This window comes from Cydia pomonella, chromosome 20, assembly GCF_033807575.1.
Source record: "Cydia pomonella isolate Wapato2018A chromosome 20, ilCydPomo1, whole genome shotgun sequence".
Taxonomy (NCBI): domain Eukaryota; kingdom Metazoa; phylum Arthropoda; class Insecta; order Lepidoptera; family Tortricidae; genus Cydia; species Cydia pomonella.
Window position 1 is genome coordinate 3166282 of NC_084722.1, and position 18507 is coordinate 3184788.

An 18507-nucleotide genomic window follows, 5' to 3' on the forward strand; every position below is an offset into this window, starting at 1 on the left:
TGTGTTGTAAAACTTATAAATAAGCAAACTACCTATTTGTATTTATCAAAAACTACAGAATTCTACGTTGTTCTTGAGAAGGAAACATGTGCGAAATTTGTTTTTATGATATTTTAGCTTAACTAGTCATGCAGGATTCAAAATTATGTCCATTAGATCTTTTGAGCCGATAGTGGGCAATCTGTCAATGTATGGCGGAGGTATTTCAGAAAAGTCAGAAATACGTGAGTTCTGACCATCTAGAATGAAATGCGCGCGCGCGAGTCCATACTTGAAGACACGCAAGATTTATCGTATCGTGCGCGTGAACGCAACTCATGCTAGCCGCTCTGATGAAGCGGACCCGGGTACGTCCTTAAACTACGTCCAAAAGAGAGGTATGGGCATTGTGAATTTCATCTCGCTTTGTGTGGTAGGGCACAGCCAGTGGATGTCATTCCAGATCTAGAGCAGAGCCCAACTGGGGAAGTACCTCCACCTTACAGAAAACCGCAGCCAAATAACACTAGACCCTACTCATAGTGTTGTGTTCCTGCCGGTAAGTAAGGTTGCCAGAGCTCAACGAGGGGAGGTGGGTTTAGGGTCGGCAACGCGCATGTAACTCCTCTGGAGTTGCAGGCGTACATAGGCTACGGTGACTGCTTACCATCAGGCGGGCCGTATGCTTGTTTGCCACCGACGTAGTATATAAAAAAAAAAAGCTAAGAAACCGATAATTGGTATGATAACGTGTGACAACTTAGCTTTCAATTCAACGGTAGTATTATATACCGGATTTTCCAAGTTATCAAACGAGTCAAATAAGGCATTTCTGTAGAATGCCCCGGCGAGAGTTAGGTTAGATGTATCTGCCGAAGATCTATGATTCCCGCTTCACATTGACAGATTTATCCACCACATCCGTACATACTAGGTGATTTTGAGGTCGTGAGTGTATGTCAAAATGTATTAAGATGCTCATACTAAATAAATTTCCCCATGAGACTAACCACAAAATTGAGGTATAAAATCTAATAAACCTTGAAAGCCCGAAGTAGAGGAAATGAATGAGCCCAGTGGCATATTTTTTTCTCGATTTTCATATCGGTGCCATATGACCATCTTAATGCGTTTTTCACCCAGTCTCTAGCAATAACTTCAAAAATAATGATTTAGTTTAAGATAATGTAAAATAGTGAAGAATAAATGGTTTACCCGGTTTTTCTTCAGTGATGACTACTTCAGGGACATCTATGTTTTCTAACTTTACTCTCCCTGTAAAAATAGGGGTTTCAACTTGATTGTTGTTTTAGGTTCCATTGCATGCCTAATTAATACTTAATACAATTTTAGTTATTTAGAAATGGAAGTTTAGAGTGTAAAGAAGTATTAGATTGAGTGTTGCACTTACTGTAACTCGAGATTAGTAGGGAACAAGAGGAAGACATTAATTATGTTGTTTTCTATGTTTATTTATGTATTTAGAGTCCGCAGCAAGCTCGGTTCTCCATATAAACGTAGTTACGCTCTCATTTAAAACGACTAGCTAGATTGCTCTGAAACTTTGTACTAACAATAGGATAAGCTATATCTGTGGCTGTATTTAGTTCATGTAGCTTCAGAAAAAGAATACAGATAGTTAAAAAATACAGCAAATCTAAGTTTTTCACACAAAACTTGTTTTTGCTCTATTTAGTTTGTTTTATAAGCTGATATAAACTAATTACAGGCATAGATATACCTCATGTCATTGTACGTGCAAAGTTTCATTACAATCCAACAGACAGTTTTAAAATGAGAACGAAACTCCATTTATAGGGGAAGGTGAAATTCGGCCGAGCTGAGATGAGCCGAGATGTTAATCAAGTTGATGCCTCGGTGGAACGAAGTGATGTATAATATTACGTTTAAGATAAATTGTGGTTACTGTGTGCTTGTATGCGAATCTTCTAATTTATCCTCAAACGGATTAACCGATTTATTAGCGATTTTTTGTGTACATATAATAGATAGCGTCTCATTCAGATTTCGAATTTCTTTTATAAATGTTCTGTATGTTGTAACATTGTCAGTACACAACATTTTCTTCTCTCAATTTGCAACTTCCCATATAGGCTATTTTATTGTACCTAAATTTTTTACAGCACTCATTACCTATATCAGTTTTATGAAATTACACAAAAATATTCCTCGTTTTCGTGATTGAGGTCAAACATATTCAATATTTTTTTAAGTTTTGCACTTTCAATTATCTAAAAAGTAGCAAAATTTTCGTATATTCATCATAATATTTACTGACATCACTGGATACGTACAGAATAAAACATTTACCCCCTTATTCATAAACGTGTACTAAAGTTAGGGTGCTGCTAATCATCGTTTGTCCCTTTCCATCATACCAATACGTCGGAAAGGGACAAACGATAATTCGTGGCATCGTAAATTTAGTACACGTTTATGAATAAGGGGGTTAGATTTTCCATGAAGTGATTTTGACTAAGTATTAAAATACCTTCTTTGTCTCCAGACATTTAACTAATTCTACGGATTCCACTCACGTGTTTTTAATCACTCGCGTGATATGTTTCAGAGAGCCTAGGTCACCTTTCTCAAGCACTAACAGCGCGAGCAGCGGTTCACGACGGCCGTGCTTCGCGTACTGCTCCGCGCCGCGTCGCTCGCTGCCGCGAGTGACTAATAACACGTGAGTAATCCGTAGAATTAGTTAAATGTTAGTATCTCACGACAGTTCAAATTCAATCGTCTCCAGACGTCTGTGATTATTATGTGCTCTGTTCTACGTCCGAGATGTTTATTATTTTCGACAAAGTTATAAGGGTATAAGAAAGAGAAAACAGAAAAAGGATTACTAAAAGAAAAGAAAAAAGTCCAGGCAAATCTTCAGAGCATGCAAAAAGCAAAAAAGTAAGAAACTAAAAAAAAAATGTTAATTAAAACAGCAAGTTAGTAAGTTATATTTACATTTGTTTTATTAGTACACGTATTTACTATTTAGTTATTGTGCTATTTTATATTAGGGCCATTTGCACCGATCCTGGGTCACGTACTAACCGTTAACCCAAGGTTAAATTGTACTGGTATATATCAGTTTAACCAGTTAACTCCGAGTAAGTGGCTAACCCTGGATGGTGCATCAACCCTGGGTTAGCCATTGACTCGGAGTCAACCGTTAACCCAGGGTTAAATTGTACTGGTAACTCTGTGTTTAACCGGTTAACTCCGAGTATGTGGCTAATCCTGGATGGTGCACCAAACCTGGGTTAGCCACTGGCTCGGAGTTACCGTTAACCCAGGGTTAAATTGTACTGGTAACTCCGTGTTTAACCGGTTAATTCCGAGTTAGTGGCTAACTCTGGCTGGTGCAGGTGGCCTTTATGTGACTCTGTCATACATTTTAGAACAACCAAGTAATACAGACACGTAGTTCCATAAAATTACGAGAATATCCTATCCTCCTAAGGCCCAAGGTCCTACCTATAGTACTTATTAAGGTTGATGAAATTTAAATCATATTTAATAGGAACAGAGTTGTATTTGTGTCGTTTCGTTCAGATTTGAAACAAAACATAATCAACTCTATTCCTTAAACTACAGGTTCAAATTTCAGTGGCAAATTTTGGTTTCTTAAAGGGTATAGCTAGGCCTTAGGAGGCTATAAACTTGATATTTCAGTTTACTGATAGAAACAACTATACAATTTGGCAACATCTTAAATGTAAACCGTATGTCCTCAGCTTAGAGATCATTTCAGTATAACAATCTATCTATTTTATAAACCTGTCGTTTATAATCATATATTGTGACAAATCTAGAAAATTTTTTACCTAGAAAATAAAACGTAATAACATTTCATCAGTTGACAACCAGAACTCACTAATTGCAAAAGAAAAATTAATCTTATTTTGGTATGTACAGTCGCCATCAAATATATCGGAGCGGCCGAGGTGCTCACAAATATCTGAACACGCCTCTATTGTTAAGGCGTTAGAGTGCGTGTTCAGATATTTTTGAACACCTCGGTCGCTCCGATGTATCTGATGGCGACTGTACTAGCGTGGTTCACTATGGCTTAACTTGTAATAGTAATTAGTGAGTTTTGGTTGACACCTGACAATTTCATTTGTCGTTATTACAATATACATAATTGGATGTACAGTCACGGACATTAATTGTTAGGCCATTTAGGGTTCAAGTAGTGTTGGTTAAGACTCGAGTCCTTTGAGTCCTCTGCTTTAAGACTCGACTCAGTTTCTCAGACTCTTATAATTAAGACGAAACTTGAGTTCTTTTCAACTTATTAGAGACCCGAGTCTTTTGTAGAGACTTGAGTACTTTTCGGAGAACTTGTTACAAATAACTTCGAAATGCGTTGTCTTTATGTAAAATTAATGGATGTACATAACATAAATCATACAATAACGCCTATTTCCTTTACTGTTGTTTAGGTAAAACCTATAAAATTGTTGACTGAGTCTTTATTCGGAGACTCGAGTCCTTTTGAATTGCGCTTAATAAAGACTCAATAAAGGATTCGACTCGGGACTTAAAAGACTCAGCTCCGAGTCTCGTAAAAACAAGTCGAGTTCTTCAATTTATACTCAAAAGACTCGAATTCCTACCAACACTAGGTTCAAGCTAATTTGACTATTTTAATTAGTGAATGCTCCCCAGCCCATGTCGCAGACTCCATCCTCATCCGCCCATCATAATGTCTCCCGCAACAGCGCCACTGAAAATCTCGTGCAGTGCCCCCATTGCCCCCAGTCCCGCCTATATAAAGGGAGCAAGGGACTGAACATCCATATCACACGCGCCCACAAGACTCGGCCACAATACGCAACTGCAGCGCCAGGACCTACCCATATTGCGGTAAACTTAAACACACCTGATAATTTTCTAACCTGGCTTGGAGCACAAAAAAATGCGACTTCCGTCGTAAAACGAATACCAAAAGGAGCTCGCGTCTCTGTCGCAATCGCTCTGAGCCAAACAATATCAAAAACGGTTAGTGAAAACTCATTCGAAAGATGGTCTCAGTTATTTTCCTTCTCTTACAAAACACTACACGCCGGCGACAATAACAATAACATATCCTTAACCCAAAAGATCAAATCAAACTGTATTCACCCAACTGACCCAGTTCCCCGTCCTCAGCCGAAACGCAGCACGAATGAGGATGTTAAACTATTTAAAATAGTGGAACAAAAAGTCACGGATGGTGATATAAAGGGTGCCGCCCAACTGCTTTTCTCTAGTGACGTTGTTGCACCAGACACCCCTGACACTGTATCTGCCCTAATAACAAAACATCCACTTCCAGCAGCATCCCTCCGCCTACCTGAACCCCCAGAGCCCGATGCTCCACACCTAGTTGTTAATAAGAAGGATGTGTTAGCTGCAGTGATGTCGTTCAAGAACGGCTCCGCCGGCGGCCTCGACGGCCTCTCTCCGCAACACTTAAAAGATTTGCTATGCGGGGTCACCGGCGAGGCCGGCGAGCATCTATTGGACGGCATCACCCAATTGATAAACCTTATGCTGTCCGGTAAAGTCTGCAGCGAGGTCTTAGGAATCTTATATGGTGCAAATCTCTACGCCCTTAAAAAGAAAGACGGCGGTATAAGACCTATCGCTGTGGGCTTTACCTTTCGGCGTATTTGTTCTAAAATCTGCTGCAAACATATTTTTCCATCCCTTACCAAAAAATTTCAACCTTTTCAACTCGGTTTCGGCAGCAAAGGCGGCTGCGAGGCTGCTGTTCACGCAGCGCGCGCCTTTGTTGGTGACAGCTCGTGCGAGGTGCTGCTGAAGGTGGACGTAAAGAACGCCTTCAACTCCGTCGATAGAGGCGCTTTGCTGACACAAATTCAAGATGCAACCCCTCTTATCTACAAATACCTGTGGCAATGTTACCATCAACCCACAAACCTCCTTTTCAAAACCCATCGCTTGTCATCAGCAGTGGGCTGTCAGCAGGGCGACCCGCTTGGACCAGCTATATTCAGCCTTGCCATCCACCCCATAATTTCCAACCTAAATTCAAAATTTAATTCGTGGTACCTAGACGATGGAACACTAGGTGGCGATTGGAAATCTGTTCTAGATGATTTGAGAAGCCTAACCGACTCTTTCAGTACAATAGGCCTAGAGTTAAACTTTACAAAATGCGAACTATTTATAAATAAATCTCTCCCCACTACCGACCTGCAAAACATTATTTTAAATTTCAACACTTTAGCTCCTAACATCAAAATTATTGACAAAACCTCCCTTAGACTCCTTGGTGCTCCAATCTTCCCGGAATCTATAGAACCTATCATTGGCGAACACCTAAATACCCACAGAGCTTATTCGGACCGCCTTCTAAAAATCAGTGCACACATGGCTTTCGTAATCATTAAATTTTGTCTTTTTGTACCCAAATTCACATATATACTTAGATGCAGCCCCGTTTGGAAATACCCTCATGTCATTGAACCCCTAGACTCCGTCCTTAAAGTCACACTTTCATCAATACTCAATATCAACCTAGACAACCGCGCCTGGACCCAGGCCTCTTTGCCAATCCGTCATGGTGGCCTGGGTATCCGGCAAGTTGTCAGCGTCGCCCTCCCAGCTTTTTTGTCCTCGTTCCACAGCACGCAAGATCTTTCCAATAAAATTTTTTGTCCTTCCGCCGACAATATCTGCATCAAAATACAGAACGAGGCCAAAAATGCTTGGAGACTTGCTTGTCCGGAAAATTCAATCCCAGCCTTCGTTCAGTCACAAAGACTTTGGGATGAGCCGCTCTGCAGAGCCACTTTAAAAACACTTATTGACAATGCTCAAAGCCCTGCAGAGCGCGCTCGACTCCTGGCCGTATCCGAGCCAGAGTCGGGGCTCTGGCTCCATGCATTGCCATCCCCCAACATAGGCACCCTCCTAGAAAGAACGACCCTCGCACTCGCTACCAGTCTGCGACTGGGGGTTAAAACCAATGAGCCCCACCGCTGCCGCTGTGGCTCAATTGTTGATGAGCTGGGCCACCACGGACTGTCCTGCCAGAGAAGCGCGGGCCGCATCTCGCGCCACGCCTCCCTGAATGATGTCATTCGGAGGGCGCTTGCCTCCGTTAGCGTGCCGGCCATCCTAGAGCCGAACGGTATCGCACGCGACGACGGCAAGCGACCCGACGGCATGACACTCATTCCGTGGAAGCTTGGGAGGACGCTCGTGTGGGACGCCACTTGCGTTGATACGCTCGCGCCGTCCCACCTACAGGCGACCTCCGTCAAGGCGGGAGCTGCGGCTACAACCGCAGAACAGAACAAACGGCGCAAATATGCTGTCCTCGGTGAGGGCTATATATTTGCGCCGTTTGGCGTAGAAACTCTGGGACCGTGGGGGCCTAACGCAAAAATAATAATCAAGGAAATTTCCCAGCGTCTAACAGACACCTCAGGTGACCGGAGGGCTGGCAGCTATCTCGGCCAGAGGATAAGCCTGGCCATCCAAAAAGGTAACGCTGCCAGTCTTCTGGGTACCATAATGCATGAAGGTGACCTGGGGAGCATTTTTTATTTATAAGTTTATTTTAAGTTCTATTATATTTTAGTTTTAATTTTAATATCTTAGTTTATATTTTATTATTATTATGTTTTTTTTAAGTTGTACCTAAAATTAATTTTATGTTAAAGCTTTGTTGTGCATATAAATATCAGAAAATAAATAAGAGTTAGTTCCTATCAATACTAACAGTATGAAATATTCAATGTAAAATAAACCTTAAAATGTCATCAATGAAAGTCTGTGACTACACCATTTTTTTTTTCAATATTGACGTAACTGGAACTTATACTGACTATAATTTGTACTGTTTTAAATTTTACCTTAATAATTATTATTGCTTTGATTATAATAATTGATCTAACCAACCTAATTATTGGCACAAATTTAGGAATGTACAAAGTATTTCCTAGGTGCAAATATATATATATATATAAGGACGGGCTTTACGGGCAATAAGAATGGGGCCAGTACAGCGGTGTCACGCACACGAATTCGAGCCAATCGTTCGGTCTAACGCCACAACGCGATTGGTTGATGAGTTCGCACCACGCGCGCGATTGGGCGCAACTTGTTTCATTACACTGCACGATTGGCTCGAATTTGTGAGTGACACTACTGAACTAGCACAATTTTTAGGGCCCGTAAGGCCCGTTCTTAGATATATGTCAATAATGCATAATTATTATCTCGAAATCTTAATTACATCCATCAAAGTGGTCTTGGAATATGTATAGATTTATTCGATCTAGGGCCCATTTCACAAAAACTAGTAATTTTTAATACGGTCACGTCTGAAAATATTGATACGGATAAAGTGCCAAAAATATGTATACACGACCTTATTGCCCATCTTTTATTTCGATACATCGTCAACGGCGGTGAATAGGGATGAAAACTAGGAATAAACATTTACCAAATGATTTTAAAACTACTTAGGTACACAAATTGTATCATGCGATTGAAAATAACAGTAGATTGATACATGATACAATTTGTATGGATAGTATATTCACCACGGTTGGAGGTATTCTTTACCTAACTAACTATTGTGGCGCAGTGATCCAAAGACGGTCTTGGCCTCCAAAACGAGAGAACGCCACCTGTCCCGATCCTGTGCCACTTCCTGCCAGTTATCGGCTTTGAGTTGGCACAGATCCGCCTGAACACTGTCGCTCCAGCGGTATCTGGGCCGACCAGTCGGTCGTCCCAAATAAGCTCTCTTAACACCCCGATCCTCACCCATCCGTAGTATATGGCCGAACCAGTGGTTAAACATTTAAAAAAACCGGCTGCCATAATTAATAATTGCTCCAAGCTACGCAATTTCTAAATAATCCTAAACCAATAAATAACTAACCTAAACTAAATACCTACACATTAAAGTCAATATTTGACACGAAAATTGAGCAATAATACAGTTAATTGTAGAAACACTTTCTAGCACAAACATTACATACCTAAACAAACATATTTACGTTAGTAAAGTTTATATAATATCAATTTAAAGTCTGACCAGTAATATATGATCACGCGCCATATTGCGGAATTTCATTGGAACTAAATATTTCATACTAAACTGAACTGTCACCCTATACATGAGAATAACAGCGCCCTCTTGACAATGATCATATATTAGAACCATTCATAAACCAAAAGTTCCATTTCTTTTTTTCATCGATTTCTCATAAAAACGAAATTCATCCCAATTTACTATATACCAAGGTTCAATTTAAAAATAACAAACAATTGTATCATGGGCCTTACAAGGATATGAATCAATTCGATGATAAAACCTTAGGACTCAGTTTTCTAATTTAACTTCAATACACTTAACTAAACATGGGTAGACCTTATCTCGTTGAAATAAAGTTCATGGACGATCAACTAACATTGTAATGATGTTACTAAAGTTTTTTCCTATTTATCGCACGCGCATGGTTATATCGCTGTCCCGCTCGCACAGTAGCATTGTCCAGCATCATGGGCGGGACAGCAAGACTTTATCAATGACAATTACTTGTAGTAGTGTGTCAAATAACGTGATAATGTTAGCAACTCTCTTGTATTCTTCTAGTCATTAAAGACAGAGCCAATATGTTATAAATAAGCTACAAGTTCATTCAACATTTGTATAAATGTTATACAAACACGAATTGACTTCTATATTGCTTATGTTAAATCCATTTTATATTTAATTTGGTTTCGCCTTTCCACCACCAAGAAAATTATTTAACATTTTAGTTATATTTATAATAATCAGTGATATTTAGCTATAATAAGCAAAGAGAATTGAGCATAGAGGCGTATTGTCAAAATAAACGTTCTAGTCAACTAAATTTGCTGCCATCTTGCGACATAGGACTAAAACTTAGAACAACATGGCTATTTGTCTCATGTTCTTTCTCTGATATATAGTAATCAAACGGTGTCGCCATCTACTCGAGTATAGGCCAAAGGTATATCGCCATCTGTTCGAGCATACGTTTTTCTTGATTTTGCGAGGCACGTTTTTTTCTTACACTTTATTTATCTTATACGGATATATATTTTATTGAAAATATACTGAACTTGAATATAAGAATACTATTTTCAATATTTGGCACATTCAATATCGGTTATGTGGCTATTGATTGCCACGTCTAGTATTACCATCGATGTTAGATAGACAAAAAATCGACTGTTAAATATCTGTGTATAGTTTGTGTCATTCACGATGACGCGCAGATTTGTCAAATCTAACCTTTAATTACATGACAATACGGGTCGAGGCACGCGTCTTCGTGAATGACACGATCTATAATATTTTAAACGCTTTCTCTGATCTTCTACGTTTAGTACAAAGTTTAAGTGTCAATAAAGTTTGTAAGATACTTAATAGTTAGTACAAGCAGTTAGTGGTCTAATGTATACAAAACTTAGGCTTCAATGATATTAATAAAGACCGCATTAACACATTGAATGCCGGGAACCCGCTCGGCGGGTCCTCTGTTCGTAGTCGCTTTCCTCTACAAAGCGGGAAAACGCTGAGATCGGCTACGAGCGTAGCGCTAGTTAAGTATCAGCACCCAACACAGACTGAGTACGCCACGTTGTCATATTTGTCGACGCGACGGATTCACCGAAGAGTGAATATGTACTTGGAGGATTTAACAACTGGAGTCGCCTTTAAGAGCTCTGTCGAAAACCTCGACCAATGGTCATATGTACAGTCACGTCTGAAAATATCGATACGAAAAATGTGCCAAAAATATGTATACGCTACCTTAATATATGGGCAATAAGCTCGTGTTTAAACTGTCGTGGAATCCGTAGAATTAGTTTAAATATATATTTATCGATATATAGATAAATAATAAAAAATAAAGTCGTGTATACATATTTTTGGCACTTATTTCCTATCGATATTTTCAGACGTGACCGTACTGTATGGACTGATGTTTATCTAGCGTTGTTATTTGTACGTTACGTTACATTTGACGTGCCCCTCCCCCGCAAAAATCGGCAGACTGTTTTGTACAGACTAGGCGTCTCAAGTTGTTAAATCCAAGACTATGTACGACTAAAGCCATCGTTTTTTATAATGTTTAAGCCTTAATAATATAAATAAAGACGGCATTAAGCAGCAACACCCAGCACAGGCCTAACGAAGAAGCCGCGTTGTCGTACTTGTGGACGCGGCGGGACTTACCGAGGGCGCGGCGGCGGAGCAGCAGCCGCAGCGGCGCGGCCGAGCTTTGGTTGGCCGGGACTGTCACGGTGCTCGGAGATGAAGATTCGAAGCTGAAAAGGTGGAAAATGTATACCTAGTGAGTAATATAAAACGTATATGTAATATACATATTTCTTCTCTCGAAATTCACGAGCTTAAAGCCAGTCCAGATGGGATCAAATCGACTGATTTGATCAGAAAAGAAATTGGCGTCAATCTCCAATTGAATCATCAATTTAAACTAGTGTCGGTAGGCTCAAGTCTTTTGAGTCTAAATTGAAGAACTCGACTCGTTTTTACGAGACTCAGAGCTTAAAAAACTTCTGAGTCTTTTAAGCCCCGAGTCAAGTCCTTTATTGAGTCTTTTTTAAGCGCAACTCAAAAGGACTCGAGTCTCCGAATAAAGACTCAGTCAACAATTGTATAGATTTTACCTAAACAACAGTAAAGGAAATAGGCGTTATTGTATGATTTATGTTATGTATATCCATGAATTTTACATAATAACAACGTATTTCGAAGTTATTTGTAAAAAATACAAGTTCTCCGAAAAGGACTCAAGTCTCTACAAACGACTCGGGGCTCTAATAAGTCTAAAAGAACTCGAGTTTCATCTTAATTATAAGAGTCTGAAAAACTGAGTCCAGTTTTAAACCAGAGGACTCAAAGGACTCGAGTCTTAACCTACACTAATTTAAAATTATAGTTATTATTATATTTGAGCGCTCTAAGTTACAAAAAATGCCTCGCGAATACCAGCGTCTGCACCTACATTTTATCGGTAATATTGGTGATGGAAATATGCGAGTCAAATTGGCATTTGCGTCCGCACCACCCGATTTGATCAGACAATTTAATCAGATTGGCGAAAAATTGTTCCCGTCTAGACTGGTCTTTATATCAATTTCATTTTAATTGCTTTATGAAAAATAACAGACGAGAGAAGTCTAGTAGACTTCACAGTTGGCCTGTCTAAAATTCGGGCAAAATACATAAAAAATATAACAAAGAACCCGATGAAATGAGATCTTCCTCCTTTGGAACCTTGTTGTGAAAAGAGAAAAAAAGTTGTAGATTTACCCTTGAGCCAAAGCAGTGATGTTGTACTGTCCCGGCAGCAGTAATCTCCAGAATTCTCCTTGTTCTGTCGTCTTCACGAAGTGGTGCAGACCTTCCACTTTGATGAATGCGTTCTGAAATCACGTAACGTTATAAATCAATTACGTTCAATTTTTCTTGTTTCATTATTTTTCTACACCGCTTTTTTTTTGACGTATAACGTCTGAATGAGACCATCAACTGATCTGATCTGATGTCAACTTTAGCCAGTCTTCTCCGAGACCACGAGGAGAACGCCGTCCTCGAAACATCGGACGTAAATTTAAAACTCAATTTTACCTGATTAAGTCCCTTTGCCCCTCGAAGGTAACTTTGAAGCAGTTGAGGTAGTTGAAATGTTACCTTAATAGGTTCTCCATCTTCATCCACCATAAATCCCTTGACGCCTGTGAATCTGTTCAATTAACGTCAGCATGGCATTCTTGTTTAATCTCAAGTGATGCAACCCAACAATTGTCGGATATTTGCAATACGACTCGAAGATCACTTCGAAGCAGATGAATTGAATGTAGTTGAAACAGTTGAATTATTACCTTAATAGGTTCTCCGTCTTCATCCACCACAAATCCTTTAACGCCTGTGTGTGTCTGCTCAATGAAATTCAACATGGCATCCTTGTTAAGTCTCCAGAAGCGAGGCAATTCCGCGGCAGCAGGATATTTGCAGCATGACAGTTCGAAGGTCACTTCGAAGCAGTTCGAGTGGAGGTAGTTGAAGTCTTGCATGCCACCTGAAAGAAGATTTTATTGAGTGTATAGTTGAAGAGATAATTACACGTAAAAAATCTTAATATAAAACAGCTCGCAAATATAGAACGGAGCTCTCTTTTTGCTTTGCCCTAGTAGAGTAAATTAACGAAAAGAAATGTACGAGATTTAATCCCCGTATCATATTAATAAAACCCATAAAATTAAACTATATTTTTGTAACATTTATAGTTGGGAAGTAAAAGGCTTTTAAAAATAAAACACCTCGTTCTTAGACGCATACCAAAACAAGTTTCTTCAATAGACTTTATTGCATAAAATATATGATTCTTACCTTTAACAGAATACCAGTCAGCTCCGTTCGTGATACCATCCTTAAATTTCTCGGGCAAGTATCGCCTTGGTGCATCACCTCGTTCTTAGACGCATACCAAAACAAGTTTTTTCTAAAATAGCCTTTATTGCATAAAACATACGATTCTTACCTTTAACAGAATACCAGTCAGCTCCGTTCGTGATGCCATCCTTGAATTTCTCGGGCGGGCACGTGTCGCCTTGGTGCATCACCTCATTCTTGGATGCGTATACCAAAGCAAGATGCTTGAAGAGCTGATCGTCTGGCGATTGACTTTCTTCGCAACAGTCTTTGCCTGACCTGGAAAACAATAGGCAAATTATATATTGTAGCAAATGTATTGTTAACAACAACAGACCTTCAAGAAACCTAACAAGCACACATCGTAAGGGCCGGAAACACACTGACAACCCCTCTGGTCTTTATGGCGACGGTAATAGCTTACCATCAGGCGATTCGTCTTCTCGTTTGCCTCCTATATCTTCCGATATCCTATATCCGAGCTTCAACACTTTGTCAATTTATCGACCAGATAGGCACCGTCTGAATGTTTGTAGTCAACCTGTTAAATAAGTCTATTTAATGATGATGCTCTCCTGACCGATTTCGGCCACAGCGACTGTGTGCTCTGGAGTAGGCAATTTTTAGTTCACGTTATTAGAGTGTAGCTGATCCACTCTCTGGTGCGCTCTTAGATGGCTCACGTACCCTATTTTCCTGCTAAATACTAGAACGCATTTTGGGCACGTCAGCACACCGCCTACATAGTTGTAGGGAATTGAGGTAGGCAGCCGAGCCTTAAGCTCATCTTGTTTTCTGTCGAAATCACTGCGGCGTTCAGTTTCAAAATTCCTGACTCGATCATGAATGAGGCGCCGCCATTCGGGCTACTGTGCTGCCTTCCGCTCCCAGTCAGGGGGCTCTTGCATCCCTTCATATGTCTTTTCAGAACATCCTTATATCGTAAGTACTGGCCACCGCTTTTACGCTTACCATTCTGGAGTTCTGAAAAGAAGATGCGCTTCGCCACTCTGTCTTCTGACATCTCTATTTAATTACCTTATTATATATATATATTATCATCATAAGGATAGCTAGCGACCACCGTTCGCCCATGAAGATTCCCAGAGAGCACAAACTGCTGGCCCATGGCCCATTTTATAAGCGCGTTAGTCTCATGGTGGTTACCGATAGGCATCATCTGACTGTTTACAGACTAACTGTTAAAAAAGTATTTTTACTAACCTCAAGTCATCATAAGGATAGCTAGCAACCACCGTTCCTCCATGCAGATTGCCGGACAGCACAAACTGCTTGCCCATGACCCACTTCATCAAAGCTATGGTTTCTGGCTGTCGGTTCCCGAAAAGATAAGCGTCATCGTCGGAGCGATGGCGGTCGAATTGGTCGGGAAAGTCGCGGTTGAGGTCGATGCCGTGGGCGTTGTTGCGGCCCAGCCCGTTGCCGATGGAATCGCAGCTGCCCTCCTGGATTGGAGAAGATGTATATAAGTGTAAGTGGCAAGCGTCCAGTCGTCATCAGATATAAATATCGGAGCGGCCAAGGTGTTCACAAATATCTGATCTAAGCATCTGTTATCAATATATATTTTTAAGTACTTTGGGCGCTCCGATATATCTGTTCGCGACTTTTCAGCAGAGCGTTCGGCGGGGCGGGCCGCATGGCGTTGAGCCGCAAAGTCCTCTCTGTGAAGCTCTGAGCAACAGGCATTTGTTTAAAATGAACGCTGCAGTCTCGCCACACTGCATTCCCCGCTCGAGCGTTAACACACATTTTACTTTACTAACGGATGCACTGAGAAAAGATCTATGTATCCCTTAGTAATATTCATAATAAACAGTTCATTATACGTCAATGGAAACTGGCCAGAGAACATTTCATTAAGGTTTATTACTTAAATGTTTGTTTCAGCTCACTATCATGGACACAGTTTTGTGGAAAGTGCACTAGATTTTGATTGCCTATGTAGAAGGATAGATAGGATCTCTAACAAATAGATAACCTAAAATACTAGTCTACAATAAATCTCACATCATAGAATTGCACTTGTTCGCGAAATTCAGAAGCCCTAAATCACATAAAGACATAAAAGGGACTCAAGGGATCCGTTTTTAATTCGAATATATTACCCTAATAATTACGGTATTATTACGCTTTATATATTTCGAACTGACGTCTGCAGAACTAGAATTAAAGGTACAAATTGGAACCCGGCGACGTGTCGCCGCGTCATGTCGCTATGTTTGTTTTGAATCCGACCGCATATTACGTAGTTCGCTCTGGCGTGAGCTGCACTACTGGGCCCCTACCGGGAAAATCGAAGTTCGTCAATTGCGGGCATTTTTCTCTGTCACTCTAATTACGTCTTAGTAAAAGTAAAAGAGAAAGATCCCCGCAATTTGCGAATTTCGGTTTTCGCGGTAGGCCCCCTGATCTGCCGTCGGGCTCGGCGACTTCGTGTCGCTGAGTTCGCATGGTATTTCATAGAAATACATAGAAACCAGTCGTGTCGCGGCGACGTGTCGTCTGCGGTCGCTTCAAGTGGCCGGGTTCTAATTTGTACCTTAACATGGGCGTATTTGTAGTTTCTAGAAATAGTCCTATACAAAGAGTTAGTTATACTTAAAGGTTAAGTACCAGCTACCTACTCTCAAAGGTGACCTGTCGGTAGAGCTCTTTACAAAAATGTATCCCGTTTACAACCTTACTCCCCAGACATAAGATCGACAACGTATACATGTTGACACAACAACAAACAAGCCTAGTGCGTTATCAACAGCTCCTTGCACTTTGCGAGCCTAAGTGATAACACCTACATATACGATTCTATGCAGTGTTGTTTGCATTCGATAATGGCATTTACTCCTTTATTATAAGGTGTAATATCCGCTTTCTGCGACATGCCTTTCTCTAACGTAATATAATAACTCCAAGTATCGCAAATGAACGCAATATTTCAAAGTAAAATGCAAAACATCAAAGGTTACTTGAAGTCACGCGTGTTCACACGCGCAGTGTTGTCACATCTACCAACTTTCGGGTAGATCTACCTATTTTGCCTGCGTTCTACCTATCAACCTCCCTCGGCCTGAAATCTACCTATTTTTCAAAATGGTACAATTGTAAGTAATACATGTGACGGAACATTACTTAATTTCTACCGAATTTAGATTCGATGTAATGAAAACTTGCCAAAAAAACAGATTATACAAGCAGATTCATTACCTACAAACAATGGAAATCCTCATTTTTGTTTCGATCTTTAATAAACCCGTGTACTAACATCACAATATTAAAGACTAGTAAATAATTTGAAAAATTTTATACACATTTTTAACCATAAAAATGTACTTGCTATTGTGCTGCCAGCCACATTAGGGCTCATGCTAGACAACGTCCATAATGTGTTTATTTGGGGTCGCCGTCATCGAAAACGATGAGGAGGACTATAATATACTTGCTATTGAGTGGTACATCTACCTGTTTTTCATTTTAAAACCACCCATTTCTACCTATTTTTGCACCCTGTTCTACCACTTCGGCAAAATTGTATGTGACAACACTGCACACGCGTCTGCCGGTTCTAATACATGTAAATATAAATAAAAAAGCATAGGACACTCAAGCGATGTGATAATTGATATCTAATTTCATTTATAGGAAGCATGAAACATGCCGTTATCAACCAAAAGGGTACTTATTGTTGGTTGTCGGTGTATAGTTTTTTCGGCACTGCACCTAAACTACATAATAAACTGCCAAAATAATAGCCACACTGGAAGGCATTTAAGAATTTTAATAAAGCTTAAATTATTTTGATTTTTAGTACGGGCTTGTGCACAAATCACGCGATGTTTATTCGGCTACTTTTTGACCCAACCTTGGTGATATTTGGTGAGGTTCTTGGCTAGCCCCCCTCCCCCACATAACCTCACGTGTATTTTTGTTACTTTTTCATTCAACCTAATTTTAAGATAAATAGTATTGTATAGAGTAAATCTTGTTTAGAATCGCTATTTTGAAGTGCCAAGTGAAGCTTTATGTTTAACGAAACCGACAAAAGGTTTGTGGTAGATATTTTTTCTTAGTTTCGTTCACTATAGAAAAATACACGTGACTTCTCCTTATACACCCCAAAACATGATCTGTCGTGATTTTTTTTCGTGACACCCCCCCCCCCCCCCCCTCTCCATTCGAACCTCGCGTGATTTGTACACAAGTCCTAAGCACAGCTCCTTCTGAAATATACGAAAACTATTCACTCACAGAATATCTGTCTGACGTATACAATTTTATTTTTGGTAGTTTGTTTTATAATTATAAATTTCAAAAGATTATACATGTAAGCTATAATAATTGCATGCTCCATCTTGACTTAAATATTTGTATACCTAATGGCAAAACATGATCAGCATGTTTTTACGAAAGCGACTGCCCTCTAACCTTCCAACCCCGAGGGTAAACTAGGCCTTATTGGGATTAGTCCGGTTTCCTTACGATGTTTTCCTTCTCCGAAAAGCGACTGGTAAATATCAAATGATATAGCGTAGTTCCGAAAAACTCATTGGTACAAGCCGGGACTTGAACCCCAGTTCTCCGGATTGAAAGTCGCACGCTCTTACCGCTAGGCCACTGCCACCAGCGCTCATACACCACTGTACCGTTATAATAAATAAATATAAAAAGATAACAATAGTTTGCGGAACGACAACGAAACACAATCTTTATCTCTATCTCTACCACTCTTCCATATTAGTGCGATACAGGGTTTCGTCTATTGTCATCTTGGCCAGGGAGCCTACTGCGAAAACCGAAATTCGCAAATTGCGGGAGTCTTTCTCTTTTACTCTCACTGAGACGTAATTAGAGTGATCGAGAAAAATGCCCGCAATTGACGAGCTTCGATTTTCGCGGTTACAGCCCCAGCCCCCTGACCTATATGGCTACCACCAGTTCGGTACTGACATAAACGCTATCGAGAACGTAATTTACTTTATATGCATCTCGCTCGTGCTTGCATATAAGTGCGAGCGAGATGTATTGAA

The 18507-nt window shown here is 40.1% G+C and overlaps 1 protein-coding gene across 1 annotated transcript in view; it reads right to left on the reverse strand.

The window, feature by feature from the left end:
* LOC133528964 (carboxypeptidase D) overlaps positions 1-18507 on the reverse strand; it is a 63685-nt gene that overhangs the window by 32553 nt on the left and 12625 nt on the right. The window contains exons 2-7 of the mRNA XM_061866505.1: positions 14687-14928; positions 13572-13741; positions 12913-13109; positions 12341-12453; positions 11240-11331; positions 1195-1254 (exon numbers count right to left, since the gene is read on the reverse strand). Of these exons, the coding sequence (XP_061722489.1) occupies positions 1195-1254; positions 11240-11331; positions 12341-12453; positions 12913-13109; positions 13572-13741; positions 14687-14928 (874 nt within the window). The remainder of the gene's footprint in view (positions 1-1194; positions 1255-11239; positions 11332-12340; positions 12454-12912; positions 13110-13571; positions 13742-14686; positions 14929-18507) is intronic.